Below are 26,781 nucleotides of genomic sequence, written 5' to 3'. Positions count from 1 at the left end.
ATACATCTGATCGTCGCTAGTTTTTATGTCAATCTCTGTTGTGAAGTCGAGAATTCTCTCTAAGCGTAGCCTTGTTTCAAGAAGAACACAATTACATTGTTGCATATTGGTCAACGTACCACGAAATGAGTTTGTCAGCAGAAAAATCTGGTTAATACAAGATGAAGATCAGTTGGCTCCCAGCAGGTTGCCAATAAGATGATAATAAGGATTAGACATGTAGAACATTGTTGGTCTCTGAACTTGTCTCTTACAATTATCAGCGATGGTCAGTACCTCAAAACCTATTCAATTGGGAAAATCTCGTTTGAGTAGGAGAACTACGGCAAGCTGAAACTGTGAATTAAAACTGTATTCGATGCTTCCCATAGCATAGATTACCACCTGAACATTTGAGTAGGAGCCTAAAAGGCGAAACAAATGTTTTTGAAATGTTTCATTCTGTTCGATATCGGAGCGCATTACAGTATAGAATTCAGAGTTCTCAACATTCTTCATCATCAGTTCAATCTCTTTAAGCAGCCTTTTTGCCTCATCTTGTATCTGAAAATCATCCATAAACTCACCGCAGTTCATCTTGATCATCAGTTCGACCTCTTTACGCCCTTTCTGCCTCATCTTGTATCTGAAAATCATCCATAAATCCACCGCAGTTCGTCTTGATCATCAGTTCAACCTCTTTACGCCGCTTTTCTGCCTCATCTTGTATCTGAAAATCATCCATAAACTCACAGCAGTTCGTCTTGATCATCAGTTCAACCTCTTTACGCCGCCTTTCTGCCTCATCTTGTATCTGAAAATCATCCATAAACTCACTGCAAATCATCTTGATCATCAGTTCAACCCCTTTACGCCGCCTTTCTGCCTCATCTTGTATGTGAAAATCAACATCGGACTCCATATTCTTCTCGCAATTCATCTTGATGCCCCAGATAAGCGTTGGACTCTCAGTGTAATTTGAAACAGCTAATAATGCAGCAAGTCTCTCTTGTGTTCTGGAGTTAATATAAACCAGTAAATGTAGAACTTAAAAGTACAAAATCATTAGAAGGCTGAAGTAGCTTATCAGCAAGAAAAATGCATTTCTCATTGTTGTCAAGTCTAGAACTCAAAAGTACAGAATTGCTAGCAGGCTAAAACTTGCTGAACATGTATGCTGCTTGTTTGAAGCCACAAAGATATTTCAATAAGCAACTCAGTCGACATCTTCACTATTACTGTTAGAATCGGGAAACCGAGTAGTGCGTAATTTAGTCAAACAACGTTATAATGACAATAACAAAGACAATGCAAGTTGATAATAACGGCAATTAAAAAAGATAAAGAAAACACAAATTTAACCTTCGGTTAAGGTGACCTACGTCCACAAGTTGAGAGGAGCAATTTTACTATACCAACAAGAGTACAAAAGAGAGTACAGAATTAAAGTAAATACTCTAATTAGTCCTAAATACCCCAAGAGAATAAGCTCACAAAATTACTCCAAAGAAAGGGGATCACACAAGTGTTTCCCAACACTCATCTCTCTTACAAAATACCCTCAATTACTAAAAGAGGAGAAAGAAAGACAAGAGTGAAAATCTCTTGAATGAGTATGTTTACAAATGAGGAGAAGCTCCTCTATTTATAGCAAGAAATCCTTGGCCTAATAGTGGATATTATGTCATGGCAAATGTCATAAAAACTTGGTCCACAAATTTTGTTATAGTGGATATTATGTCATGGCAAATGTCATGAAAACTTGACCTCCACTTGAAAATAAACCAAATTAATGGTCATATTATAAATCTCCACCTTGGCCTAATTTTGGCTTATATAAAGTAAATTTACTCCACATTCTCCACAAAAACCCCAACGGGCAAAATCATTCTTCATAAATGCCAATCAAGTTCAGGCAAAGCTTGAACTTGAACACTGGAAGAGGTTTTGTGAACATGTCAGCAGGATTGTCTCTAGTGCTGATCTTCTGAACAAAGACTTCTCCTTCAGCAATGGTTTCTCGGATGAAATGATATTTTATATCAATGTGTTTCGTCCTCTCATGATACATCTGATCTTTAGCGAAGTGAATGACACTTTGACTATCACAGAAAATAGTAATACCACCTTGGTGTGAACTGAGTTCCACAAATAGACACTTCAACCATAAGACTTCTTTGATTGCCTCGGTCACTGTCATATATTCTGCTCCGGTAGTAAATAAAGCTACTATATGTTGTAATGTAGCTTTCCAACTAATAGCGCAACCACCAACGCAAAATACATAGCATGTCAGTGATCTTCTTTTGTCAAGATCACCTGCATAATCTGAGTCTACAAAACCAACCAAAGTGTTAGTATTTCTCCCAAACTCCAAACATGTGTTTGAAGTGCCTCGCAAGTATCTGAGAATCCATTTCACAACATGCCAATGTGCTTTACCAGGGCAAGCCATATACCGGCTTACCACGCTCACTGCTTGTGAAATGTCTGGACGTGTATAAACCATTGCATACATAATACTGTCGACTGCACTGGAATAAGGAACCTATGTCATGTACCTCTCTTCCTCCTCTGACTGCGGGGACTGAGCAGCTGATAACTTAAAATGAACAGCAAGAGGGGCACTAACTGGTTTAGCATCTTTCATGCCAAACCTCTCCAAGACTTTCTCCAAGTACTTCTTCTGGGTCAGAAATAGCCTGTTGGCTTTTCGATCTCTTTTGATTTCCATGCCAAGGATTTTCTTAGCTGCTCCCAAATCTTTCATCTCAAATTCACTTTTCAGCTGACTTTTCAAATTGTGAATTTCTATTAAATCCTTAGCAGCAATGAGCATGTCATCAACATATAATAATAGGTACACAAATGAACCATCATTTAACTTCAGGAAGTAAACGCAACTATCATACATGCTCCTCGAATAACCATGACCCAACATAAAGGAATCAAACCTTCTGTACCATTGTCTCGGAGTCTGCTTTAATCCGTACAAGGATTTTTTCAATTTCAAATCCTTCGGATTGATGCATGTATATTTGTTCCTCAAGTTCACCATGTAAGAAAGTTGTCTTAACATCAAGTTGTTCTAATTCCAAATCATACATAGCAAGAAGACAAACAAGACATGACTAGAGCTATGTTTAACAACAGGTGAGAAAATATCATTAAAATCAACTCCTTGTACCTGACTATAGCCCTTTGCAACTAATCGTGCCTTATACCTCGCATCTTCAACCCCTGGAATACTATCCTTTTTCTTGAAAACCCATTTGCAACCAACAATTCTTTTTCCTGATGGCAGCTTCACAAGAGACCAAGTATCATTCTTGTGGAGAGATATTTTTCACTCATATGCTCCAATCGCATATGCCACAATTTAGTGATGTCAGAATTTGATTTATCTGATATTGAAACTGCAGCGGCACCTGTAACAGTAGATCCCAAAAGAGTATACAACGTACCAGATCTGCGTGCTTTCATGATCACAAGAGCACCATGAAAAACTTTTAGAACTCCACTTTCACCTGTGTACTTGCACCCAAGAGATTCTAGAGTGCCCAAAGAGATGAGATTTTTTTTCAAGTTGGGAACATGTCTAACATCGGTGAGAGTTCTCACCACACCATTGTGCATTTTGATTCGTACTGTACCTTTTTCAATAACTTTGCAGGCAGCATTGTTGCCCATCAAAATAACTCCACCTCCAAAAGATTCATATGTGGTAAATAAATTCCGATTGGGACACATATGATAAGAACAATCCGAATCTAAAATCCACTCATTATTAGATTTGAAACTCTTATTAGTTGCTAAAAATATAATTCCCTCAGTCTCATCAGCATCTACACTTGTTTCGGCAGTGTTAGTATTTTTGTGCTCATTTTTCTTTTCTGTATGATTTTCTTTATTTTTCAATTTAAAGCATTCAGAAATAATGTGACATTTCTTATGATAATATTTGCACATGACATTTCTTTATCTGGATTTTGACTTTGATTTAGATTTCTCGCTACTTGAATCTTTCTTATTGGATCCACCTCTTATGAATAAGCCTTCCCCTTGGTTCCCACTAGTTTTTCCAATAATATCTCTATCTATTTATTCTTTGATTTCAAAATAGATTTGATATCTTTATAAGAGATTGTCTTTTCCATAAAGCATAGTATCTCTTATATGTTTAAACGACCGGGGTAAGGAAACAAGCAATAACACAGCTTGATCTTCATCTTTGATTTCAGCATCTATGTTATTTAAATCCATAAGAAGAGAATCAAAAGTATCAAGATGTGTAAGTACAGAGGTACCTTCAGCCATACGAAAAGTGCAGAACTTTTGCTTTAGGTAAAGCCTGTTTTCTACTGTTCTTTTCATATATAAGGTTTTCAGCTTTTTCCATATGCCTTTGGCTGAGCTTTCTGCTGCAACTTCATGCAAAATCTCATTTGAGAGATTTAAAATAATACCGTTTTTTGTCTTTTTGTCTATGACGGCAAACTCCTCGTCCGTCATTTTATCAAGCTTCTTCTCCTTTCCTTGCTGTGACAAATGTAAGTCATCCTGAAATAGAATAACTTTCATCTTTAATTGCCACATTCCGAAATTTGCACTTATGTCAAATATCTCAATATAGAACTTTGTTAGAGTCATTTTGGCTATATAAACTAGCCCGGTTAGATCTAACTCTGATACCAATTTGTTAGGATCGGAAAATCGGGTAGTGCGGAATTTAGCCAAATAATGTTATAATGACAGTAACAAAGACAATGCAAGTTGATAATAACTGCAATTAAAGAAGATAAAAAAGACACAAATTTAACGTGGTTCAGTCAAGGTGACCTACGTCCACAAGCGGAGATGAACAATTTTACTATACCAACAAGAGTACAAAAGAGAGTACAAAATTAGATTAAATACTCTAATTAGTCTCAAATACCCCAAGATAATAACCTCACAAAATCACTCCAAAGAAAGGGGATCACACAAGTGTTTCCCAACATTCAACTCTCTTGTAAAATACTCTCAATTACTAAAGGATGAGAAAGAAAGACAAGAGTGAAAAACTCTTGAATAGCAAGAAATCTTTGGCTTAATAGTGGATATTATGTCATAACAAATGTCATGACAATTAACTTGGTCCACGAATTTTGTTAATATTATGTGATAGCAAGTGTGATTAAAACTTAACCCCCACTTGAAAATAAGCCAAATTAATAGCCATATTACAATTACAAGTTGGTTCAATTTAGATAAAAGAGCGCAGTGAGAGATAAGAGGAATATGAACATACCGCTCTTTCTTTAACCCATCACAAGCCATGTTCTTCTAAACTCAACTTCTTCCATTTACGGCGCTCCAGTCACTTACTTTCTTTAACCCACCCAATACAAATCTTGTATGATTTGCAATCATTAAGCTCAAAAACTACGTTCTTCGGACCTCAACTTCATCCACCTTAAGTATGCAGCAGTCACCTTTTTTTTTTAATGTATTAAAAAAGAATCACACAGGATTTGCAACAATTAAGTACGAATACAAGCTCTTCTGAACTCAATTTCTTCCATCTAGGTGTGTTCCAGGCACCTACTTCAACTGTCATTACAAATTCACAAAGAACATTTGCACTAAATGAAAATTGATACTCTGAAGTGCCAATCACAAATATAACTCAAAGGAAAAACATGAATTTCGAATTTCCTCTGTATTTCAACTGGATACTTTTAATGAAATAGCAACAATTGAACTAGTATTTTTTTCTATGACTGTGGTGTATGGGCTAGTTTGTGCACACCTCGACTATTTCACCCGGTACCTCATACCTTCCACCACAGGCGTATGTACCAGCTAACTCTATCCACTAGGACTCACCATATGGATGAAATAACCTAGCATTTTTAGCCTTCCTTGGGATTTGAACATTAAACCTCATGGTTCTTCTCTCATTTCATTGGCATGTGGCAACAAAAGAACTTAACAAGTCATGAAATGACAAATTTGGTTTCTACCCTATGTTACTCGGACTCTCCAAAAGTGTTGCCGCACTTGTGTCGGATCCTCCAAAAATGCACTAAATTTGGAGGATCCAACACGCACCCAACAACATTTTTGAAGAATTTGCGTAACATAGTTTCTACATATAGACAAATCTATGAAAGAGGACCTTTTCAACACAGCCAAAACTATACATACAGAAGGAAATGCGAGATCCTTCGGTTGAATCCGAACATCACTATTATCAGTGCAATTTAACGGAATCCTCACAAAACACATACTAAAATTTAGGTTGTAAAAAACACATAAGTACTACAATTTAGTTTTACGACGTGATGTGAAAAAAGAATTAAGGAAATAAGAAATACGACAGCAAAAGAGAAGATACTAAAAGCAACGGTTTCTGAAAATGTGGAAGTGTTCCCTCAATAAATGGCGATTGAAGAGCTACCTTCAAGCCATCGCTTTACCTGAATACAAAACACATAGCAATAAAATTTAGTTTTACAACCAAAAAAAAAAGAGGAAAAATGAGAGCAAAAGAGGAGATACTGACAGCAACAAGTAATGATTTTTTCTTAGCGAGAAAGAAGTGAAGGAGCACCAAAATGTGATTGAAACAGAGAGAAATGGAAGGATTTCTACTGATTTAACTCACCCTAATTACAACTAATAAGAAGGAAGGAAGGTTCCAGAATTGCATAAACCCCGGCCCCTAATATCTCTGATCATATTTCCCTATACAATAGTAGCTGCCCACTGTCGCTAATATGTGTTTTTTTGGCATTTTGTACCGTACAGTACAGTAGTGCTCCAAATATGTTGGGTGCGCGCCTTTCCCTATATTACTGCGCTGACAAACTTGTTGAAAAGCGCGCTACAAATAGTAATGCAGGTTCAGAATTAAAATATCAAGTTACTCCCTCTTCCCATTTTATTCGACTAAATATGAAATTTGAAGAAACAAAACCCAAAAAAGAGGACCTTTGAAATATTAATTAATTATATGCAGATTATCAAAGTTGTTTTTACATTATCAATAATTAAATTTGAGTGATATTTTTTTCTCGAGTTGATGGTCTTTCGAAAACAATTTCTCTATCTCCCTCTGCGTATGCATTACCCTTCTAAGACTTCACTTGTGGGATTCGACCGATTATATTGTTAATGTTGTTGATGTTTGACCAGGGACTACCTCTTGTATTCTTTATTCCCTTAACATGGTTAAGAAAATCTAGGATGGATTCGTGTTGTTATATACTTAATTAATAAGGAATTCGAAGAGATTCATTTGGGTCACTGAGATTTAAAATTGTGACGTCACTGTTTGAATTATAGTTTTGAATCATTAAATTATATCCTTGAAGATTTACACCTAAGTGGTGCAAGATAGAATTGTGTAGTCTTTTAATCGCCAGTATGAGCTAGCACTATTGGTTCCAAGTCCAGGTAAACGAGAAGCATTGTCATAAGTGATGACAGTCAACGTAAAATTAATCAATTCATAACGGGGCATAATGATGGTTGTTGTTGAAAACTAAACAATGCAAGTCAAGGCGTGCATTCTCTTGCTCCAGCATATGTAGAGGGAACAAACTTACCTATTTTTACAAGTAGATTGCAACTCTAATCCCATTCAATTGCATAATGCATTCGTCTCCTTAAATCGTTTGTCTACTTTTAAGTTTATATCTCTTAAGTGTATGTGGCCTGAATTGCATATTGTTATAGGTTAAACACTTTATATATTAAACTAGGTGTTTAAATTTAATTTTGAATTGGTTTGAAGGAAAACGTCCAGACTTAAATTGTTTATTTTTTGTTGCGGCAGCATATGGGGGGTTTTTCTCTTTCTTTTGGAACAAAGTCGAAAATAAGTTGTTCAAGAAAAAGAAAAGGATACATCTCATACAGTGACAATTATGTGTTTGATTTTTTTTTTCCCTTGACGAAAATAAATCCTTAATTTTGCACGGACTTAAAAATGTAGATATAAAGTGAGTATTAAGTTTTCCAACCTCGTCATTCCTCAGCTATAGTTTTACATCAGATCATTTCAACAGATCAAATTACAAATAGGGTTTAGGGAATAAGTCATAAGTTTCATAACTAACTAGTAATTATGACTCTTTAGTTCAACTACCAAACAGCATACGTGAATCTATATTAGTAAAAAAAAGCCATATCAATACTTTTTCTTTTCTTTTCGTATTTCCTAGACAGGTGAGGACACCACATGCTCATAACCATCATGATTTGAAATAGAAAAAAGTAGTACAATTGGAACTCATAAAATCGGTGCAAGATTAGGAGGCAATCGGGCCTTCTTGCCTTCTAAGATGAATCTTTAAGTAAACATTCTAATGATTTTATAAATTAACATACATTAAGGTATGTAAAATATATGAATGAATCAAACCTATTAAGACCAAATAAGTTTATAAAGAAAACAAATGCACACAATGAGTTGAGCTCTGAAACATTGATTCAGACCTCTATTAATTGAAAACAAGATGGGGCCCAAAGTATCATGGTTGACTAAAATGATAATACTCGGTTAAAATTACAGAACCTTCCCTCAATAACATATATAACCCTCATCTGTCTGGCTTATACAGTACCTTTTAGGAGTTTTTGGTATCACTAAGATCTGAACTTAAATACAAAATCAGGCTGCAGTTTTTGCAATTACTAATAAACAAATCAGCAGTCTTCAGACATCATAGATAGCCCCCCGTCTGAAACCTTTCAGCCTGTACCTTTGAACTTCGCATCATATTCATAAGGTTGCTGCAAGAACAGGAAAAATACATTCAGAAAATCAAACTGTGTTTCATGTAAAACAAGAGCTAGGCAAAAACTGTCAAAACTTCATATAACAGTTATAACCAAAAAACACTTGGTCGATTTTACCCCATCTTATATAGGGAGAAAAGGGTGAGTGAAAAAAGAAATGATTGCTCTAGGGAATTAACAAGTTATGATAAGCATATTCATGCTTCAGGGAAATGAGAACAAAGTGTGCTTATGCTGTCAAAATTATTACGGAAGTTCGCAAGCTGCCCAAAGTTTGATGAGTTGGGTAGAAGAATGTGTTATCACTGTGAAACGAGTTCTTATTGGGGAATCTTTTATTTGTCTGAACTCAAATTCCACTTCACAGCTACCTACCACTACTACTCATGGAATATCTTTACAAAAAGTCATATTAAATAGAAAATATCTTCCCAGACATCAAAAAGCCACAAATAAAAGAGAAATACCAACCTACACAACAAGAAGAAAACAGAATAGGAACAAGTGAACACCTTAAGAAATAGACTCGTAGGGTAGAAACAAATGTTCAGCAACCCCAATCCCCTCCCCCCCAAAAAAAAACAAATTTCATGAACCGCTTATGCATTGGAAGAAAGAGATAAGGACAAGAAAATGCTTGGAGAACTAGACATTTACCAAGAAGATGGCTGAAATCGATCTGCCAGCAAACCATCTCTTGTGCATAGCTTGTTGAGCACGAGATGCACCTTCGACGCTATCAAACCGCAAGTATACGTAACCAGAGCTATTCCTGCCAAAAGATACTTCAAGAATCAACAGCTGAAGAAAATAGCATTAATTTAAAAGTAAGCAGCCAATTGGAATAGCTGCTTATTAGAGGATAGTATTTGAGAGATATTTGTCTATAACAGGAATGAAGCACCAGCCACTTGTAAATCAACAGGTCATTTGACAATCAAATTTGAAGCCTTATCAGAGGGACCATAACATGGCATAGTTTAGCTTGACTGCCAAAAGCGACTTTGGTCTTTCCCTTTTTCTTTTTAAAACCAAAAGCAACTGGGACAGCATCTCTGTGCTGCCAAGAAGAGCAAAAGGAAAAACCTACCCAGAAGGTCTCACAAACCAAATTAAAGGATATGCCAGGCAAAGGAATCAATGCATCTTATAAGTCAAAAGAGCTCAAAATGAAACCAAATTAAAGGATATGCCAGGCAAAGGAATCAATGCATCTTATAAGTCAAAAGAGCTCAAAATTTAACACCACATAAATTAACCACATACTTGTCCACATGGATGTGCTTGACCCTGCCATACTTGGAACACTCCTCCTTTACATCATCTTTAATATCCAAATCAAATTCTGGATCCGTCTGCAGCACATACTTGAAAGATTAATATTATTGAAAAAAATAGAGAATTGAGATATTCACCTCCCTAGCCTTGATGGTCAAAAATGTACTGTTAAATATGAAATTCCACAGGGACACAAACCTCGGTTGCAGGATCAAACATATTTTTTAATAGCAAACACTCGCTGGGAATTCCAATGGGTTCAGGAGCCATGGCAGCAATGACTTGCGTTGGGAGCATATTCGGAAAAGCTGTTGCCCCACCTATGGGCATGCTCATCTGAGCTGGAGCTGCTCCATTAAGTGCAGGAACTCCAAGTGTACCCGCAACACTGTAGAGGAAAATTTGAGCATCAAGTTTGGGACATGAAACATGGCTACTACCCACCCACCCGGGAAAAGAAAGGGGGAAAAGACAAGAACTCCCCAAAGAGCAGGAGAAATCTGGACAAACCTTGAAGCAACACCGCTGCGGTCCAACTTTGCCATAAGCATGGCCCTTGACTGAGCATTTAAGGCCTGGAATATGGACAAAATGATTCATATGAGTATGCATTTAATAATAGAGCTGGCAACAATTAGCAGCCTAAAGTTTTCTTCTGACAGTTCTTTGCCTTCTCTGTCTATATATTATCAGAGAGAATGAATTCATCAGATTTCTAATTTGCATTCACATTCAGAGTTACCAAAAAGAAAAAGAAAAAATAAAATATAATTTTTTGTCAATTTAAAGAGAAAGAAAGAGGAAAGGAAGACTTCCCATTAGTTATCATATTATGAACAAAATGAACCTATTGCTTCCTGAGAAGCTTCAGAATGGATTAGCCTAAAGAAATACAAGTTCAGCTTTCTAATACTTCTACTTCCTAGGATGCATCAAATCAGATCGCTGCTACTGCGCTGCTTTGAGGGTGGTTTAGTCAAAAATGGGAAAACTATGCATCAACTAACTGAAAGGGAGTATTCGCTGAGTGTGCACTTAGGTAACCTAATTTTTTTTACACAGCAATATTAGAAAGAATGAAGAATGATCCCATATCATAAACTAGTTCAGCTTTTGCACATGTTCAACACAAACTTTTGGTCACAAAAACTATATCATGCATACCGTTGAAGAGATTATATAGCACTTCCTCTATTGTACTTTTATATGATAGTATTTGACTAGACAGTATAAGATATTAATTTGAGTCGTGCATATTACACTAGAGGTAGCGTAAGAATATAAAAATGACGATCAAAAGTCAGTTTGGTATTGCAAACAACACATCAACGTTTAAAATTCAAATAGTAAAAAAATGAACTCTCTAGAATGCCAATGCCAATGCCAAAGTCAAACATTTTCCAGCATCCCAAAATGAAAAGAGCGTCTTGTAAATAGTTCAGCAAGAATAGTTTATTTAAGAACTAACAATTTTCAGGAACAGCTACTATATTGTTTCCTAGAGTACGTAAAAAACAAGAAATAACACTCGCACAGAATTCTGCTTTACAATATTCCAACACATAAAAAGAATTTTCCTAGGAGAATATGATATCACTCATTGAAAACAACATAAACCAGATGAATAAAGGAAGTCAAAGCACAACGTCCTAGCCTTGATAATGGCTCCATGTTATAATCTTTTCTTTTATCATTGACCTTTAGTGTTATGCTCAGTAGGGTGTGTTCATGGTTCAGTTTCAATTTGGTTTGGTTTTCATCTAAAAGGAAACCAAACCAACTAGTACGTCAGTTTGTTAACTATAGAACTAAACCAAAACAAATAGTCGTTTTTTCGGTTTTGTTGGGTTTTTCTGTTTATTTTCACATGAAATACAAATTCATTTCATTGCTACTAGAGCTAAAGACACAATTTCTAACAGGTCAGTATATGCTTAGCAAGAATTGAACAAATGGATTAACCTATTATGTATTAAAGCATCTAGATATGACAAGAGTGAGTTGCTCTAGTGGTGAACACCCTCCACTTCCAACCAAGAGGTTGTGAGTTCGTCACCTCAAGAGCAAGGTAGGGAGTTCTTGGAGGGAGGGAGCCGAGGGTCTATCGGAAACAGCCTCTCTAGCCCAGGGTAGGGGTAAGGTCTGCGTACAAACTACCCTCCCCAGACCCCACTAGTGGGATTATACTGGGTTGTTGTTGTATTAAAGCATCTAGATGTGAGAAATTCCACCATGAGACATGACAATTATTCACTTTCGTAGATCAAACAACCTTGCATCCATAAATGTTTCCAAATTTATCTAATCGTAATGATTAAAACAGAAAATAAATCATTCTTAAATAACTAATCCCTCAGTTCCAATTTACGTGAAGCTGTTTGACTGGGCACGGAGTTTAAGAAAAAATGAAGATTTTTAGAATTTGTGGTCCTAAACAAGTCAAAAAGGGATCCGGAGTATTTGTGTGGTTATAAAAGCTTCTCATTAAGGGTAGACTTGGAAGTTTAAGCTAAATTGTTTCCAAATTTAGAAAAGGCTCATTCTTTTTGGAACGGACCAAAAAGAAAATAGGTTCACATAAACAGGAACGGAGGGAGTACTACATAATATATAGAAGGATATGAAAACTCTACAAAGCACAGTATGCCTATATAACTTTTTTGGTTAAGAATATATAAAGTAGATTTATAAAACAAATATTTTTATCACCATAAAAATTTAATAAATAACATATTTATAATACTCGGTTTGGTTATGCTCTTTCCTTGAATACTTCACCAAACCAAATGTTGTTAGTTTTTTAATTGAAAACCAAACCAAGTCAAAAGAGTTGGATATTATGTCGGTTTACTTTGGTTTGATTCGGTTTTCTTTTAAATTTCCACTGAAAACAATCCAAGAACTCAAATATTTCAATAACATAGGAGTGGCTGGTCCTGTTAAAACCTGCCAGGGTTTTGACTTGTACAATTGCCAGCTCCTCCCCCCCCCCAAAAAAAAACAGGAAGAGAGAGAGAGAGAGAGAGACTAGAAGCTATAATGATAATGCAGTAAACTAGCACATCACTTTTCTCCGGTTATGTCTAACAGAAAGCTCCTGTCAAATGAGAACACATGGATCGGCCAAGAGAGAGGGAGGGGGAGGGAGGGAGAGAGAGACTAGGAGGGTGTTTGGATTGGCTTAAAAGCTGGTCAAACCAGCTTAAAAGCACTTTTTAGCTTATTTTGGTGTTTGGCAAATACAAAAAGTCAAGTGCTTTTAAGCCAAAAAACTAAAAACAAGCCAAAAGCAATAAGTTGGTCTATCCCAACTTTTTTTTTTGGGGGGCTTAAAAGCTACTTGAGTTTGACCAAGTAATTTACCCTATTATCCCTTGCATACTTTTATTATTACCAAAGTACCCTCTCTTACTAAAACCTCTAACCCGTTTCTTTTTCTTCCTAACTGGTATCATAACCTCAGGAGTATTCTTAACTGATTAGCAATACTTGTTTCTCAACTTCAAAAGCTTTCTAACTCGTTCAAATTCCATTTTTTATTCATTTGCATAACCAAAAATGAAAGCAAGAAAGTAACTTTTACGTGGTTCTTGGATTATTAAAAGTACTTCACTTTAATTTATTTACTTTGTGGGTAATTTTATATGAATTGTTTATATAGTTTAAGTATATTTTTTAATTACAATTATTAATTAATGCTTTACCCAATAAGTACTTTATATTAATTAAAATAATCTTATCTAATCAGTATTATAACTTAAACTGAATTGATACACAAATTAATCTGCATTTGAGTTAATTTAAAATTAAAAATGCATCAATAAGCTTATTTTTAGTGTTGACAGCTTTAGGACATCTCGGTCATTTTAACAAAAAAAAGTGCTTACCAGCACTTGTTTACCAAACATTTCAATAGCTTTTTTTTTAGCTTAAGCACTTCTATCCAAACACGTAACTGCTTATTTGTAAAACAAGTTCAAGTACATAAAAAGTGCTTTTAAGCACTTGTGCTTAAAAGTCACTTTTTCCCGGCCAATCCAAACGGGCTCTAGAAGCTAATAATGATAATGCAGTAAACTAGAACATCACTTTTCTCTGGTTATGTCTAACAGACAGCCTGTCAAATGAGAACACATGGATTGGCCTTTTACCACCGCTATCATACTCATAATTTCCGAAGTATCTAACCTACTTAAGGGAAAAGATGGCATGCAAAGTCCTCCAATATAATGATTTAAGAGCTAACTCACCAAGCCACCCCCTTCATCATCATCAAAATCTGCAGTTTTAGCTCCAGCATCTTGTACTCCGACATGTTCAGTAACGGATGAAACCTGCATTGAACCAAAAAGGTTAGTCAAGGCTCAGTAATACAGCCATCCAACAGTATTTAGAGAAGTAAGGTCTACAGAGACATACCTTGATGGTGCGACCCGCAATTTCAAGCTTGCCATTCAAGCTTTGAGCTGCCTTTGCATGTTCGAGTTGAGCAAACTAACATGAACCCAAATTGAAACATAAAGGCGTTACTAAAAGAAATAAAATAACGATAAAAGAATATATATTTAAGAGAAACATTGCAGTTCTGCAAAATACTTACTTGGACAAATCCAAACCCCTTACAATGCCCTGTTTCAGGATCTGTAGGTAATTGTACAAGCTCTACTGGCCCAAAAGCTTCAAATATCTGAACACACCATATATAATGGAATGCAATTAGAAACAGAAAATAAAAGCTTAGTCAGAGATCGGTCTCAGGACATCGGAAGTCAATCATATCCATTTAAAAAACAAAATAACGCATACATCGGTATCTGTACCGGATACATCATTTATAAGAAGCAAAGAGCCCTAAGTTGTCTGACAGTTATTCTACAAGTTAAGGTGGATCAACATAACAGAATATGTGCATTTAAGCCTCCACCATTACGCATTGCATATAACAAGTGTCTATCCTAGTGCTTTTGTTACTGTATGCAGATAAAGACGTCAATCTTGTTACCTGTCTAAGCTGTAACTCTGTCATGTTGAAATGAAGATTTCCTACATAAAGTTTTCTCTCTGAGGCAGCATTTGGCCCTGCCAACCCTGATCCACCACCAGACGCAGTTGACTGAACAAGGTTTTTTTCAGCTTCAGAAGGTTTTACCATGACTGGTTGGCCAAAAAGCAAGCGACCGGATAAAGCAATAGCCATTGGCACAGACATAGCATCATAAAACTCAATGTACCTGCACAGATATCAATAAGTTATTAACACAACTGAAATAACAGCATAGATCAGGTATTTAGACCACATCGTGGCAAAACTGAGGTGCATAAAGAAATCTACTGGTTGGTGACAGAAGACATCCAGGGAAAGGACATGACAGCCCTAGAAATGGTAGTACTAGGCCCTAGAACAACAATATATAACTAATGTCAATAAGATTAAAACCATGTCTGGAATTCCCAACAAGAAAAAAGGTAAAGAGAGCTCAACAAAACCTCTCAGATTCAGCAGAGGTAAAAACACATACGGGTGGGTCCCACAGGCGCATATCAGTAGCACACAAGTATATGCATCTGCAAGCATATGGTTTAAGATTTGATATTCAAAAAAAAAAAATCAAATGCTCTAAGGACAATTTGTACTGATTGGCATCTTACAACGTTTATAGTTGGTGTATTATTATTTTTAATCTAAAACTACGTTTACAATTGGTATATTATTTACAGACCATATCTCATAACTAAACTTCAAATGATGCAATCTTGAGATTTAACTCTAACTATAATTCACAGTACTTGACACTCTAGATAACCCTTTTCCTTTTACAAATACAATTCAAATAACCTTTACTCCGCCACTATAATGATTTTAAGGGAAGTCAGAAATGCATGTTAACAACAACGGCTCAATCCCCAACTTGAATCGGCATAAATCCCCATTTTGCATTTCGCTATGCTTGGACCTATTTTATTCCAAATCAACAACCTTCCTCCCTTACCAGACTTCGGACTGGCAATGTGTTAGCCATCAGAAATTCATAGAACAAACCAAAAGGAAAATCTTTTTTTAAAAAAAAAGCAAAAAACTATATGAGAAACACAGTTTTTCTACCATCTGAGAGTAACAGAGACCACACAGAAGTCAAAGGAACAAATCAAGAATACAGTCTGGCTGCAACGCAACAACTTTATTAACCACCACGGTAGATAAACAACACTTTAGTTTGAATTAGGAGGCGTAGCATGCCCCAATGCTACATCAAATGGTTAACATTCAAAATGAAAGTGGCACTATCGCAATCCTTGAGACTTTAGGAGTACTATACAAAGCAAGATGCACATTTACTTAAGAAAGAAAAAAGAAAAGAAATAAAACGCAAAATTTGCGGGGTATAGAATTTGATTAAAGACATACCCAACTCCTTTAGATCGCCTTGAATTCCGGTCCATGATTAACCGCACATCCCTCACCTAGAAATGTAGAAATGGATGTCAAAATTAATAGATAAATTGAATTTAGAGGCCCTTTTGGTACTCATACTATAAACACCACAAAACCTGCAATAGGTCATGCATAAAACCATCAGTTATAACCTGATCAGACTACATTGTGCATCCAATCAAGTATAGAATCTTGAGACATAAGAAATTAATTAAGCTACCTGATACAGAAGGCAGAGAGAGAAGCAGTTACTGCAACAGCAAGGAGAAGCATACAGCATGCACTAATAGTATACGGAAGTAGGATCAAGCGAACAACACAAATCATTTTTTTGCTCCTAAACATGAAGTATCATATCAATTCTAGAGGACCACAAGAAAATGAAATGTAAACCAGCACACATTGATAATAAAACCACAAGTTGTCCAGCAGCAGAGTTTATGTACCATGAAGCAAAAGGCGGACCAAATGAACTAACCTTTCCTGCTTGTGAGAAGAACTCATACACATCCCTTTCAGTTGCCTTCAGGGGCATCTATAAGAAGGGCAGACCAAATAAATCAGTGAATGAACCTATTGATCAGCTAAATCACCTAGTGTGAAATGCTCAGGTATGGAGATGAACAAGGCAGAAACAAAGACATCGAAACCTACCTGGTAAGCAAAAACAGTTCTCTGGTCCCTTTCTGGATCAGCTTCTGGTTCAATTTTTTCTTTCTTCTCCTTGAATCTCCTGTAAAAATGACTCAGACCAAAATGAGAATATGTATGGCACAGATCATAACAAAGAAGTATCTAAATATGACCTCGTTGACTGGCTAGAGAGTTAGTGCAGACCCTCGCTTTCCCTATTTCACAATCCACAGAACATATTGAAGCAAACCAACCTTTATATCGCATTAATTTCAAGGATAGTAAAGAAAAGTACGAGGCTCTGTTTATAAATTTTAAGTTACATGTAGAAGGGAGAGGATTTTCATTTACATCATTGCACCTGCTACATTTGAACACAATCAACTACTATAAACCAAGTTTAACCAAACTTGCATAAATACATGAACATGCTACAAATTACATTAGGACATGATGAATCATCATCCTCTAAAATCTCCCTCGCTGTGCAAAATGTTTCATCTTTATCGATTAGATAGAGTAGCTCCTGCAGCAGGAAAGATCATCAAGGCAAGCCCTTTCAAGAAAAACGCGGATAAAAGTCAGAAAGCTTCTATAAGTTTTTGGATAGGCTAGTTGAAAAATGCTAACTTCATTTGTCTACTTGTTTATCTGAATATAACATTGTTTCTCCCTATAAATGCTCCAGGACCCAAAACGAGTTTCATTTTTATATCTAAACAGGAAGCAACTAGAATTCCAACCTCCAGTGACACACATCGTTCCCATTTAAAAAGAAAACAAGTACAATGGAGCATATTCTAGAAGATAATTTGAACTTTTGAAGCATCTCCAAGTATAAACTTCAAGTTAAGAATATGAATGCAGTGGGTGTTGTGAGTTGTGACATTATTCGCTGTCCAGCACCAAAATTTTGAGACTTTTCCCTGCTTTCACAAAAACAATCACATAAAGAGTTAATGCACTTTCGTCTCGATACAGAAGAAAAGGTTGAAAACTGATACAGCCTCGCACCATATGCGTTGCCAACCTAGAAATCCAATACATCATTTGTCAACATCTCACAGATGTAAGAAAAAGTAACCTTAAATCCATCAATGCAAAAACATTGGAAGGATTCAAGAATGAGTGATAATCTCAAAGGCCAAAAAGGAACTTAACAGACCTTATCATACTCAATATATGTGGGAATAAGCCACTTCTTCAATCAAGCCTTGAAGGGTTTCCGCATTGTTAGCCCATTAAGATGTGCAAATAATCCATCTACGATTTCAACCCAAGTCAGAATATTACATCCTATATGGATAAACTCACACTCTTTAACGCACTTAGACTATTTCAAAAAGTCTCTTCCGTTTGAATCCACTAGAACTCAAAAACACTCAGCAGAGAGTGTTCAAACACATACTTAAGCTGAGCCATAACCTGATTTTTCAGTTTTTTAGGTCACAACAGCAGTCAACAGACAAGCCTAGCATAATTTTTTTTATCAAGGACGTGTCTAGTGACGTTGAAAGGAACCAAAAGACATCAATAACTAGTACAAAAGATAAATAGTGGCACCTAGCAATTCTACAAAGTCAAATTGAGAAATTAAGAAGATAAGATGCAAATACTGTTTCACTACATTAACGGCTATATAGTTGTAGCTGATAGCCACATTGATATACATCAGAAAGTATTCTCCAAACACTACAACTTGAACTGATAATTGCTATCAACAAACAATAATCCTTTTGTAATAAACTGAAAAAATTGATATGCATTTAACATAAGATAAATGCAAAGAGTGTTGTCACCTGCTGTCTCGTGATTCAAAGTCACGTTCACGCTCGACGTCTCTTGACAGCTCCTTCTCTCGCTCTCGTTCAATCCTGGAGCGACTCCGGCTCCTCCTTGACCTCTCCCTCTCTCTATCCTTCTCCTTCTCCTTCTCCTTCTCCTTCTCCTTCTCCCGTTCCTTATCTCTCTCCCTATCCCGATCTCTACTCTTCCTCTCCCTCTCTCGTTCCTTCTCCCTCTCTTTCTCCTTCTCCTTCTCCCTCTTCTCTCTGTCACGTTCTCGGTCTCGGTCCTTTGAGCTTCTCTCTCTGTCTCTCTCCGATTCTCGCTCCCTGCTCCGATGCCTCGACGACCTTTCCCTTTCCCTATCTCTATCTTTATCTCTCTCCTTATCCTTTTCGCCGTCGCCGCGAGACCTTTTGCTACTACGTCGATCTCTATTGTCGTCCTCGGCGGCGTATTCCTCGCTCCCGTCTCTCTCCCTTCGGCGATAGGCTTTCTCGCTCTTCTCCTTCTCGGCGCTGCTGTTGTTGTTGTCTTTGCTCTTTGTAGAAGGACCACCGTTGGGCTCTTCTACAGTCTTCTCCAGATAATCGTACTCATCGAAGTCCATTTGAGGTGACGTTCTCTGCCGGACGGCAGAAGGTTCGGTGTTCCGCCGGTGAAGAAGTTGCTGGTTAGGTTTTGACAGAAACCTTAGCGAACTTTCTGAGATTAGGGTTTTTTGCGACAGGTTTGCAGCTGAGATGCCTATTAAAACTTGTGTACTTTGTAAAGGAAGATATTTTCTAGTTTTTAATGTGTGTTTTTAACTCAAATTGTCCCTTAAATTTGGGTCGCTTTATTTCTATCCTCCTTATATTATATAACACTGAGCAATAACAGTCCCTTATGTATGCAAATGTGAGCACTTATGGTCGACTCTAACATAACCACATAGCTTCCATTAAGAATTGACGGTCTTCTATAGCTTTACTCCAATTAAATACAAACTGGTTTAGTTTAACTTGTCACTCTCTCTCCCCAGTCATCTTTTGATGCCAATCTTCCATGAAATGTGACTTTTAAATGGTGTTGCAATTTACTTTTTATTTGTTATAAGGACCTTGAATCTTCCTTTTATTTGTTATTTTTGATTTATTTTTCGTTCTAATCCTCGTAGAGGTTGTATTTTGAGGCTCCCATGATTGAATCTTGCTCTTCCAATTTGTAAGGGAACTTGGTTGCTCATTATCATCGCAATTAAGCCTCATCTAGTCTAGCCCTTCTTTTTTTTATCTTCGGTGTTCTTTTAATCAATATCTTATGTTTTTATTCTCTACGAAGTTAGCAATCATATCATGGTAGTCATACCTCTCAAACACTATTAGAAACTAGCAAAATTTTCATCTAAAAGGTTACATCGAATCTCAAATATATCTAATTGATCAACAATTCAAGATTATTCTATTGCCAAAAAAAGAAGGGGATGATTTCGCTATGGTGAACTAAAGTAGGACGAGATGGTTGCGGCAAAGGTGGTAGCAATGACTTTGAGAGCTCCTCCGCTGCTCCATATTATCCATTCAATCGTGAAGTGCATAAACTACGGATATTTAATCAAATCTATAAACATGTATTCTTCAAATTTTCAGAGCTATCTTTTTTTAATATGATTGTAGAAAATAAAGAACGGTAAATACTTTATAAGCAAGGACAACGAAGTTCCTTAGTTTAAGACTAGCTCGTTCCGTTAAATAATTAATGACCGATAGCAATGTAGTTCTTTCTTATGTTTAACGCGGTGTTCCATTATTTTTAGTAGAATTCGTTTGATTCTATTAAGGTGGACTAAAAGAGCTCGGGCTTGTAAACTTTAAGGGGTCGTTTGGTAGGATGCATCAGAGAAAATAATGCATGCATTAACTTTTGGTATTACTACTCCCTTGTTTGGTACACATTTTTAATTACGTATTAGTAATGCAAGTATTAGTTATACAATATATTTGGTATTATCCCATATATAACTAATACATAGCAAACCATGGTATTAGCAATACCAAGGCTATTAATTCATGCATTAGTATGGTTAAAGATAAAATTACCTTAAAGTCCCTTAAAGCTAAAGAATATGGAGAGCATTTTTGTAAACAATTAATTTTTTAAAAAATTATGCAATGCATTTTAATTTTTAGTATACTACACCAAACAGTGGATAGGAAATATTTTCTGGCACGTAGGGTCGAAGGCCTCAATGGCACACCCTTATTGGCATATAGAGTCGAAGGCCTCGGACTCCCATCAAAACTAAGTATGGGGTTTCACTGGCATAAACCACCCATTATGAGGAAGGGAACTAGTCAAACATCCATTGGACCAAATCTTCTGTCAAACGGTCTAGCAGCCTAACCCAACCTTCAACATGAGCGGGGCGTTTTATCTTCTTGACCCCTAAAGTTACTCTCAAGTTATGCGATAGAATATAGTCATCTCCAATATGCTTGCGAAGTGCATGCTTTCCATTAACCTTTTGGAGGTGTTCAATCAGCCAAATTTGAAGTAGCAAGTTGCATCCCTCGAAATGTCTAGCCCGTCTTTGCAGCGGCTCAGAGATCGATAGATGTCGACCAAGATCATAGGCACTATAGTGCCAGGATTACCGTCTATCTCATTGAAAAGTACATCAGCTATCATGATAAGTCGGGTGTGAATTTCTTCTTTAGCTCCTCGAGGAAAAACCATCAACCCCAGAAAACAAACGGCAAATGCAAAAACCCTCTTTTGGTTCCATGCATCGGGACAATATGATTCTATATTATATATCTCTCGAGCATACCCGAATCTATCATACAAGTACTGAAGTGAAATTTTGGACTTCATTACATGGGTCATCATTTTAACTCTTTGCAAACCTAGCTTTTCACGAAACTCTTGAGGTGAAGGATTTTTTGGAATGATCATTTCACCCATTTCCCACTTTTTATCCCTTCACAACAGACTTGTATTTTCAACATAACCTCCGATTTCTTCTAGCAATGGTGTCAATTCAACATCTCTAAATCTGAATACCATTCTTTCCTTATCCCAAAAGGCAGTGACCGCCTTAATGAGTTCTTTGCACGACTTGACTTCCATCAGTGAAGGCAAATGTCCCAACACTTCGCGTACTTCTCCTTGTCCCTGGGTGCCCATATCTCTCCACAAACCCTTTAGTGGATCGGGTATGTATCAGACCATGCTAAACCTTGGATAAGCCTTGGATTGTGTAACGACCTGACTTGTCGTTTTAAGAATTAACGTCCCGTTCAGTGACTTAAGGTCTCGAGCAGTTTCGTAATATGTATTATGACCCGCGGGTATGGTCGAGTTTGATTTTCGGAAGATTCAAAATTTAATCAATAGAACAATTCTCATTTTTGAAGCTTAATGAAAAGAGTTGATGGGAGATTTGACTTATGTATAAACGACCTCAGATTCGAATTCTGATGATTCAAATAGCTATATATGGAGATTTTGGACTTGGGAGCATGTCCGGAAAATTATTTGAAAGTCCGTAGTGTAATTAGGCTTGAAATGACGAAATAGGATGTTTAAGTTGGAAGTTTGATCGGGGAGTTGACTTTTTGATATCGGAGTCGGAATCCAGTTTTGACTTTTTGGGTTAGGGCTTAGGATTTTGGAGAGTGGATTTTTAGAGATTTGAATGACCAAATGAGGTCGGATTTTGATAAATTTGGTATTGTTAGACTCTTGAGTGAATAAGCTTTCGGGTTTTGTGATTTTTTGTTGGATTCTGAAACGTGGGCCCGGGGGTCGGGTTTGAGTCGATTTCTGATTTTGGCTATAATTTGGTATTTTCCTGTGGAATTAATTCCTTTAGCCTATATTGATCGTATTGTATTACTTGTGGCTAGATTCGGGATGTTCAGAGGCCGAATTGAGAGGCAAGGGCATTCTGGAGTAGGACTTTGCTTGGTTTGAGGTAAGTAACACTTTCAAACTTGGTTCTGAGGGTTCGAAACCCCAAGTTATGTGTTATGTGATTGGTATTGAGGTGACGCATATGCCAAGTGACGGGCGTGCGGGTGCACTGTGAGAATTGTGACTGGTGATTCCATGGCACCATTTAGTGAGTCTATACTATTGATATCCATGCTTTCATCATGTGATAAAATAGTTGAGCTGTAAATCACGCTAGATATCATGTTCAGGCTTTGTGCCGGTATTGTTTGGACTATTAGCGGTCGTTTCTTGATGTCATCTCACTAGTTTCAGTTACTATTCCATACCCAGTCATGATCGTGTATTTTTATATCACATCTCGGTCTCAGTTATTTATTGATTTATCATATCATTGTTCCGGGTTGTTTTCATAACATTTTGAGCCCGTGGTGAGACTAGAGAGGTTGATGACTGAGCGAGGCCGAGTGCCTGGTTATGAGTGACAGTTATGGGATTGGGCTGCATGCCGCAGTGGTTATATTGATGATTGTGATAGCGCTTAGGCTGTAGGAGCCCCTCCGGAGTTTGTAACACACCCCCAGTGAGTGCGGATGATATTATTGAGGGATGGATTTCCTTGGACATGGATTTGTCCGAAGTACTTAATACCTAGAGATGGATTTCTCCACAGGGTTGGATTGCCCTTTTTCCTCGGTACTGGTGACTTATAGTCAGTGTTGTATATGTTCCGGGATGGATTTCCCTGGGCCGGATGGCCATATGCAATACTGAGTGGTTGAATACTTGAGAGTGGAGAACATGGTACATTTCATACAGTCTGTGCACTGACATGTAGAGATAGCTGAGTTGTATACCTTACACTGTTCAGATATGTATTTTCCTTTACTGTTTAAGCTGCATATTTGACTTGAAAGCATGTCTATGTTTCTGCACATTTATTTATGTTATACCTGTTGAGGTTGAGTTCGTCACTACCTTTCAGTCTAAAGTTTGGACTTGTGACTTACTGAGTTGGTGTACTCACGTTACTCTCTGCACATCGTGTGCAGATCCATGCGATACCGGTCGTAGCGGCGGTTGCTGATTGAGGATCCTAGAGTTTTGGAGACTATCAAGGTAGTTGCAATGCGTTCGCTGACCTTGACTCTTCTTATTTATCTTTGTCGTACTTTCAGTTTATATCTCTAGACACTGTGGTAGACTGTATTTTTTATCTAGATGCTCATGTACTCAGTGACACCCTGTTTTTGGGTTGGATTGTATCACTTTGGGATTTTCTTATGTTTCAAACAATTTTTCTTTAATGTTAAATGCTTCCGTTAACGCTTTCAAACTTATTGTTGTTGGTGTTGGGTTGTTTAGTTGAGGTTGGCCTAATTCCACGATAGGTGCCATCACGACGGTTGATTTTGGGTCGTGACAAGTATGCTCGAATAGAATCAAATAGGACTTTAACGGATTGTAATATTGGCTAAGGGACGGGTAGGAGAACTATATAATAGTGACTTGCACTTCCCTAAGTACTTTGCACTTTTAGACTTCATCACCCATTATTTTCTACTCTTCACTTTATTTTTCAGCCCTCTCTTCATCAATTATTTCACATGTATTTCCCTCATATCAAGAACGTTTCATTTTTTTTTCAAAGCAATTTTTTTTAATTCTCTTTTTTTTCATGTCACATTCTTTTCAAGAGGGACTTTTCATTACTTTTCAGCTATCGTTGGTCACCATTTTTCACTTAATCATCCCTTTCTTCAAATTTATCAATTAATATCACAGTCTAAACAACAATGCTCAAGGAAGTAGGGTGCAAAAACTAGAAATTCAACAAAAGGATCAACGCAACAATACGGCTTCCAAACAAAAGGCTACAGGCTCAACGGGCTAACTAGTGGTACAATATCTGAAAAGGCTAAAATTCACAAGACATATCAAAGAAAGCCTATTATCATCTTCTAAACATAGCAACACTTTTATTTCGCTTCAATAACATGCAAGGCAAGTTCTACACTAAGATGCAAAACATGGAATATATGTAAGAAATCATCACCACACATGGCACAAGTATCAATCAAGATGGATCAATTCTACTCTAAGACAGACATGATCATAGCGAACAATAAAATAAGAATAAGCTATATACAGAGTCACAACTTTGAGCTTAGGTTCAGAAAGTCTGCTATTTTATTTATTACTCAAGCACTCAGAGGAAAGTACTACTCAAACTCAGGCCTAAGTATGCTAGTATCAAACAAGTCACAAAAGTTTTTCTTCTCCCTCTTTTACTACTCCTAAAACAAAATTTTAATCCTAAAAATAAAAAAAATTACCCGGTTTAAGTTACATCCCATGAAAAAGAACCGATGCACAAAGAAAAATCACAGGGGATTATTGCTACCTAAAGAAAAGAAAAGATATATTTTTGAATTTTTCTATTTTTCTTCCTTTTTATTCTTTTTTTATTGGACCTTAATCCATCAAGAAAGCTGTCCACAAAATCCATCGTCAGGAAAAGTCTAAATTCTTCCTTTTTTTCATTTTTTTTCTTTTCTATTTTTAAAAAAAACTATTACACTAAGAACTAATACTATAACTAAGCTAGGATAGCACAGAAAATTACCCAGACAATCTCCTCACCCCACACTTAAAATTATGCAATGTCCTCAATGCACACTGAAAATAACAAGAGGGTAAAAGAGACTCCCTGGTAGGCCAAAGGCTGAAGCATTAACAGCTCACGGGATACTCAGATTTCTCCCAGGTATGATCCCTTGTGCAGGTGTCTCACACTTAGTTTCAACTATTTGTTCGCTTTTGCACATGCCTATTGTCTTTGACTCCATGCTCCTACTCCTACAAAACAGAAAATTAATACTACAAAGATAACACAATAAAAAATAAATAAGAAAAAAAATTAGAATTGGGTTGCCTCCCAACAAGTGCTTGATTTAACGTCGTGGCACGACGCCATCACTTTCACCACTTTGCCTTCCACTTTGAGGATATGAATTGCGCCCCCAATTTTGTATCAGTTTTTCTATCACGTTCATGGGGCAGTGGTGTAAAAATAAAGGAACCTAGCAATAGGTATCACATCTTGCACATCTTGGCCTTTAAGTGAGGGATGTCGTTTTGTCTCCTTGGTGTTGCAAATTTTAGAATATAAGGGTCTTGTTCTTTATCTATACATATTTCTAAAGGCCCGATCTCCATGTCTCCATCCAAACATAATGTAGAAAAATGATTAGAATGAGGACCAACATGCCCCAACTCCAAAACTGCATTATTTTTGACATCCTCAATAATATATACTTCCTCAACCTCAGCATCATCAACAAAACTATGGTCTAATGATTGGCATTCTCGTTTTAGCTCCTCAATTTGGCCCAGAAGATCTTTTTCAACTTCACACAACTCATCACTAAATTGTTGGACGTTACATGCATCAACCTTTGCACTCAATTGAGTCTCCAAGTCGCGAATAGATTTGCCAAATTGTTCGATCTCTTGTCCCAGTTCAGCTCTTCCTTCTGTAAAGTGTTGTATCCCATTTGTAATTTTCTCATGAAAACCTCCATATTCCTCTAATAATTTCACGGGCATATCAAGAATTCGAACATCATGTTCCACATCATCCAATTCGTTACTCCTGTCAAACTCACAAGAATTATTAGAATCACCATAAGAATGGATTGGAGTAGGATAACAACACTTAGGACAATTATTCCAATTTCCACCACAAATAGTATAGGATTGAGAGGGTGCACACAACTCGGTCCTGGGAATATTTTTACAATATTGCCACAAGTGGAATCCTTTACAATATGGACAAGGATCACAAAAACAAGAATACTTACTATCCCACCACTTTTCTTTCAAAGATGCCATGTAAAAAAAATATTTAATACTAACTACACTAAACTAAAATTAAAAACTTAAATAGA

At 36.7% G+C, this 26,781-nt stretch overlaps 2 protein-coding genes across 4 annotated transcripts; both read right to left on the bottom strand.

The window, feature by feature from the left end:
* Positions 1-339: 339 nt before the first annotated feature.
* On the bottom strand, positions 340-6,736 carry LOC117278325 (uncharacterized). The gene is made up of 3 exons (XM_070175223.1): positions 6,629-6,736; positions 5,270-6,440; positions 340-995 (listed from the first exon to the last, which is right to left on the bottom strand). The coding sequence occupies exons 2-3, from the start codon at positions 5,296-5,298 to the stop codon at positions 599-601; spliced, it is 426 nt and encodes a 141-aa protein (XP_070031324.1). The 5' UTR covers positions 5,299-6,440; positions 6,629-6,736; the 3' UTR covers positions 340-598.
* A 1,688-nt stretch (positions 6,737-8,424) lies between these two features.
* On the bottom strand, positions 8,425-19,689 carry LOC104102644 (uncharacterized). Of its 3 annotated transcripts, XM_033657792.2 has the most exons (14): positions 18,910-18,932; positions 18,276-18,373; positions 17,132-17,210; positions 16,956-17,012; positions 16,451-16,506; positions 15,047-15,275; positions 14,645-14,731; positions 14,464-14,538; positions 14,295-14,378; positions 10,555-10,619; positions 10,243-10,432; positions 10,033-10,121; positions 9,424-9,538; positions 8,425-8,760 (listed from the first exon to the last, which is right to left on the bottom strand). In XM_033657792.2, exons 2-14 carry the CDS (start codon positions 18,281-18,283, stop codon positions 8,719-8,721), a joined length of 1,176 nt encoding a protein of 391 aa, XP_033513683.1. In that variant the 5' UTR covers positions 18,284-18,373; positions 18,910-18,932; the 3' UTR covers positions 8,425-8,718. The 3 variants fall into 3 exon arrangements, with proteins under 3 accessions (XP_033513683.1, XP_009608714.1, XP_018628445.1); XM_009610419.4 differs by lacking the exon at positions 18,276-18,373 and having other exon boundaries at positions 18,910-19,689; XM_018772929.3 differs by lacking the exons at positions 18,276-18,373; positions 18,910-18,932 and adding an exon at positions 17,553-18,261.
* Between the last annotated feature and the right edge of the window lie 7,092 nt (positions 19,690-26,781).

The sequence above is a fragment of the Nicotiana tomentosiformis genome, chromosome 5 (genome assembly GCF_000390325.3).
Source record: "Nicotiana tomentosiformis chromosome 5, ASM39032v3, whole genome shotgun sequence".
Classification (NCBI taxonomy): Eukaryota; Viridiplantae; Streptophyta; class Magnoliopsida; order Solanales; family Solanaceae; genus Nicotiana; species Nicotiana tomentosiformis.
The sequence above is the reverse complement of the archived record's forward strand: the minus strand, read 5'-3'. Positions and strand labels throughout refer to the sequence as shown.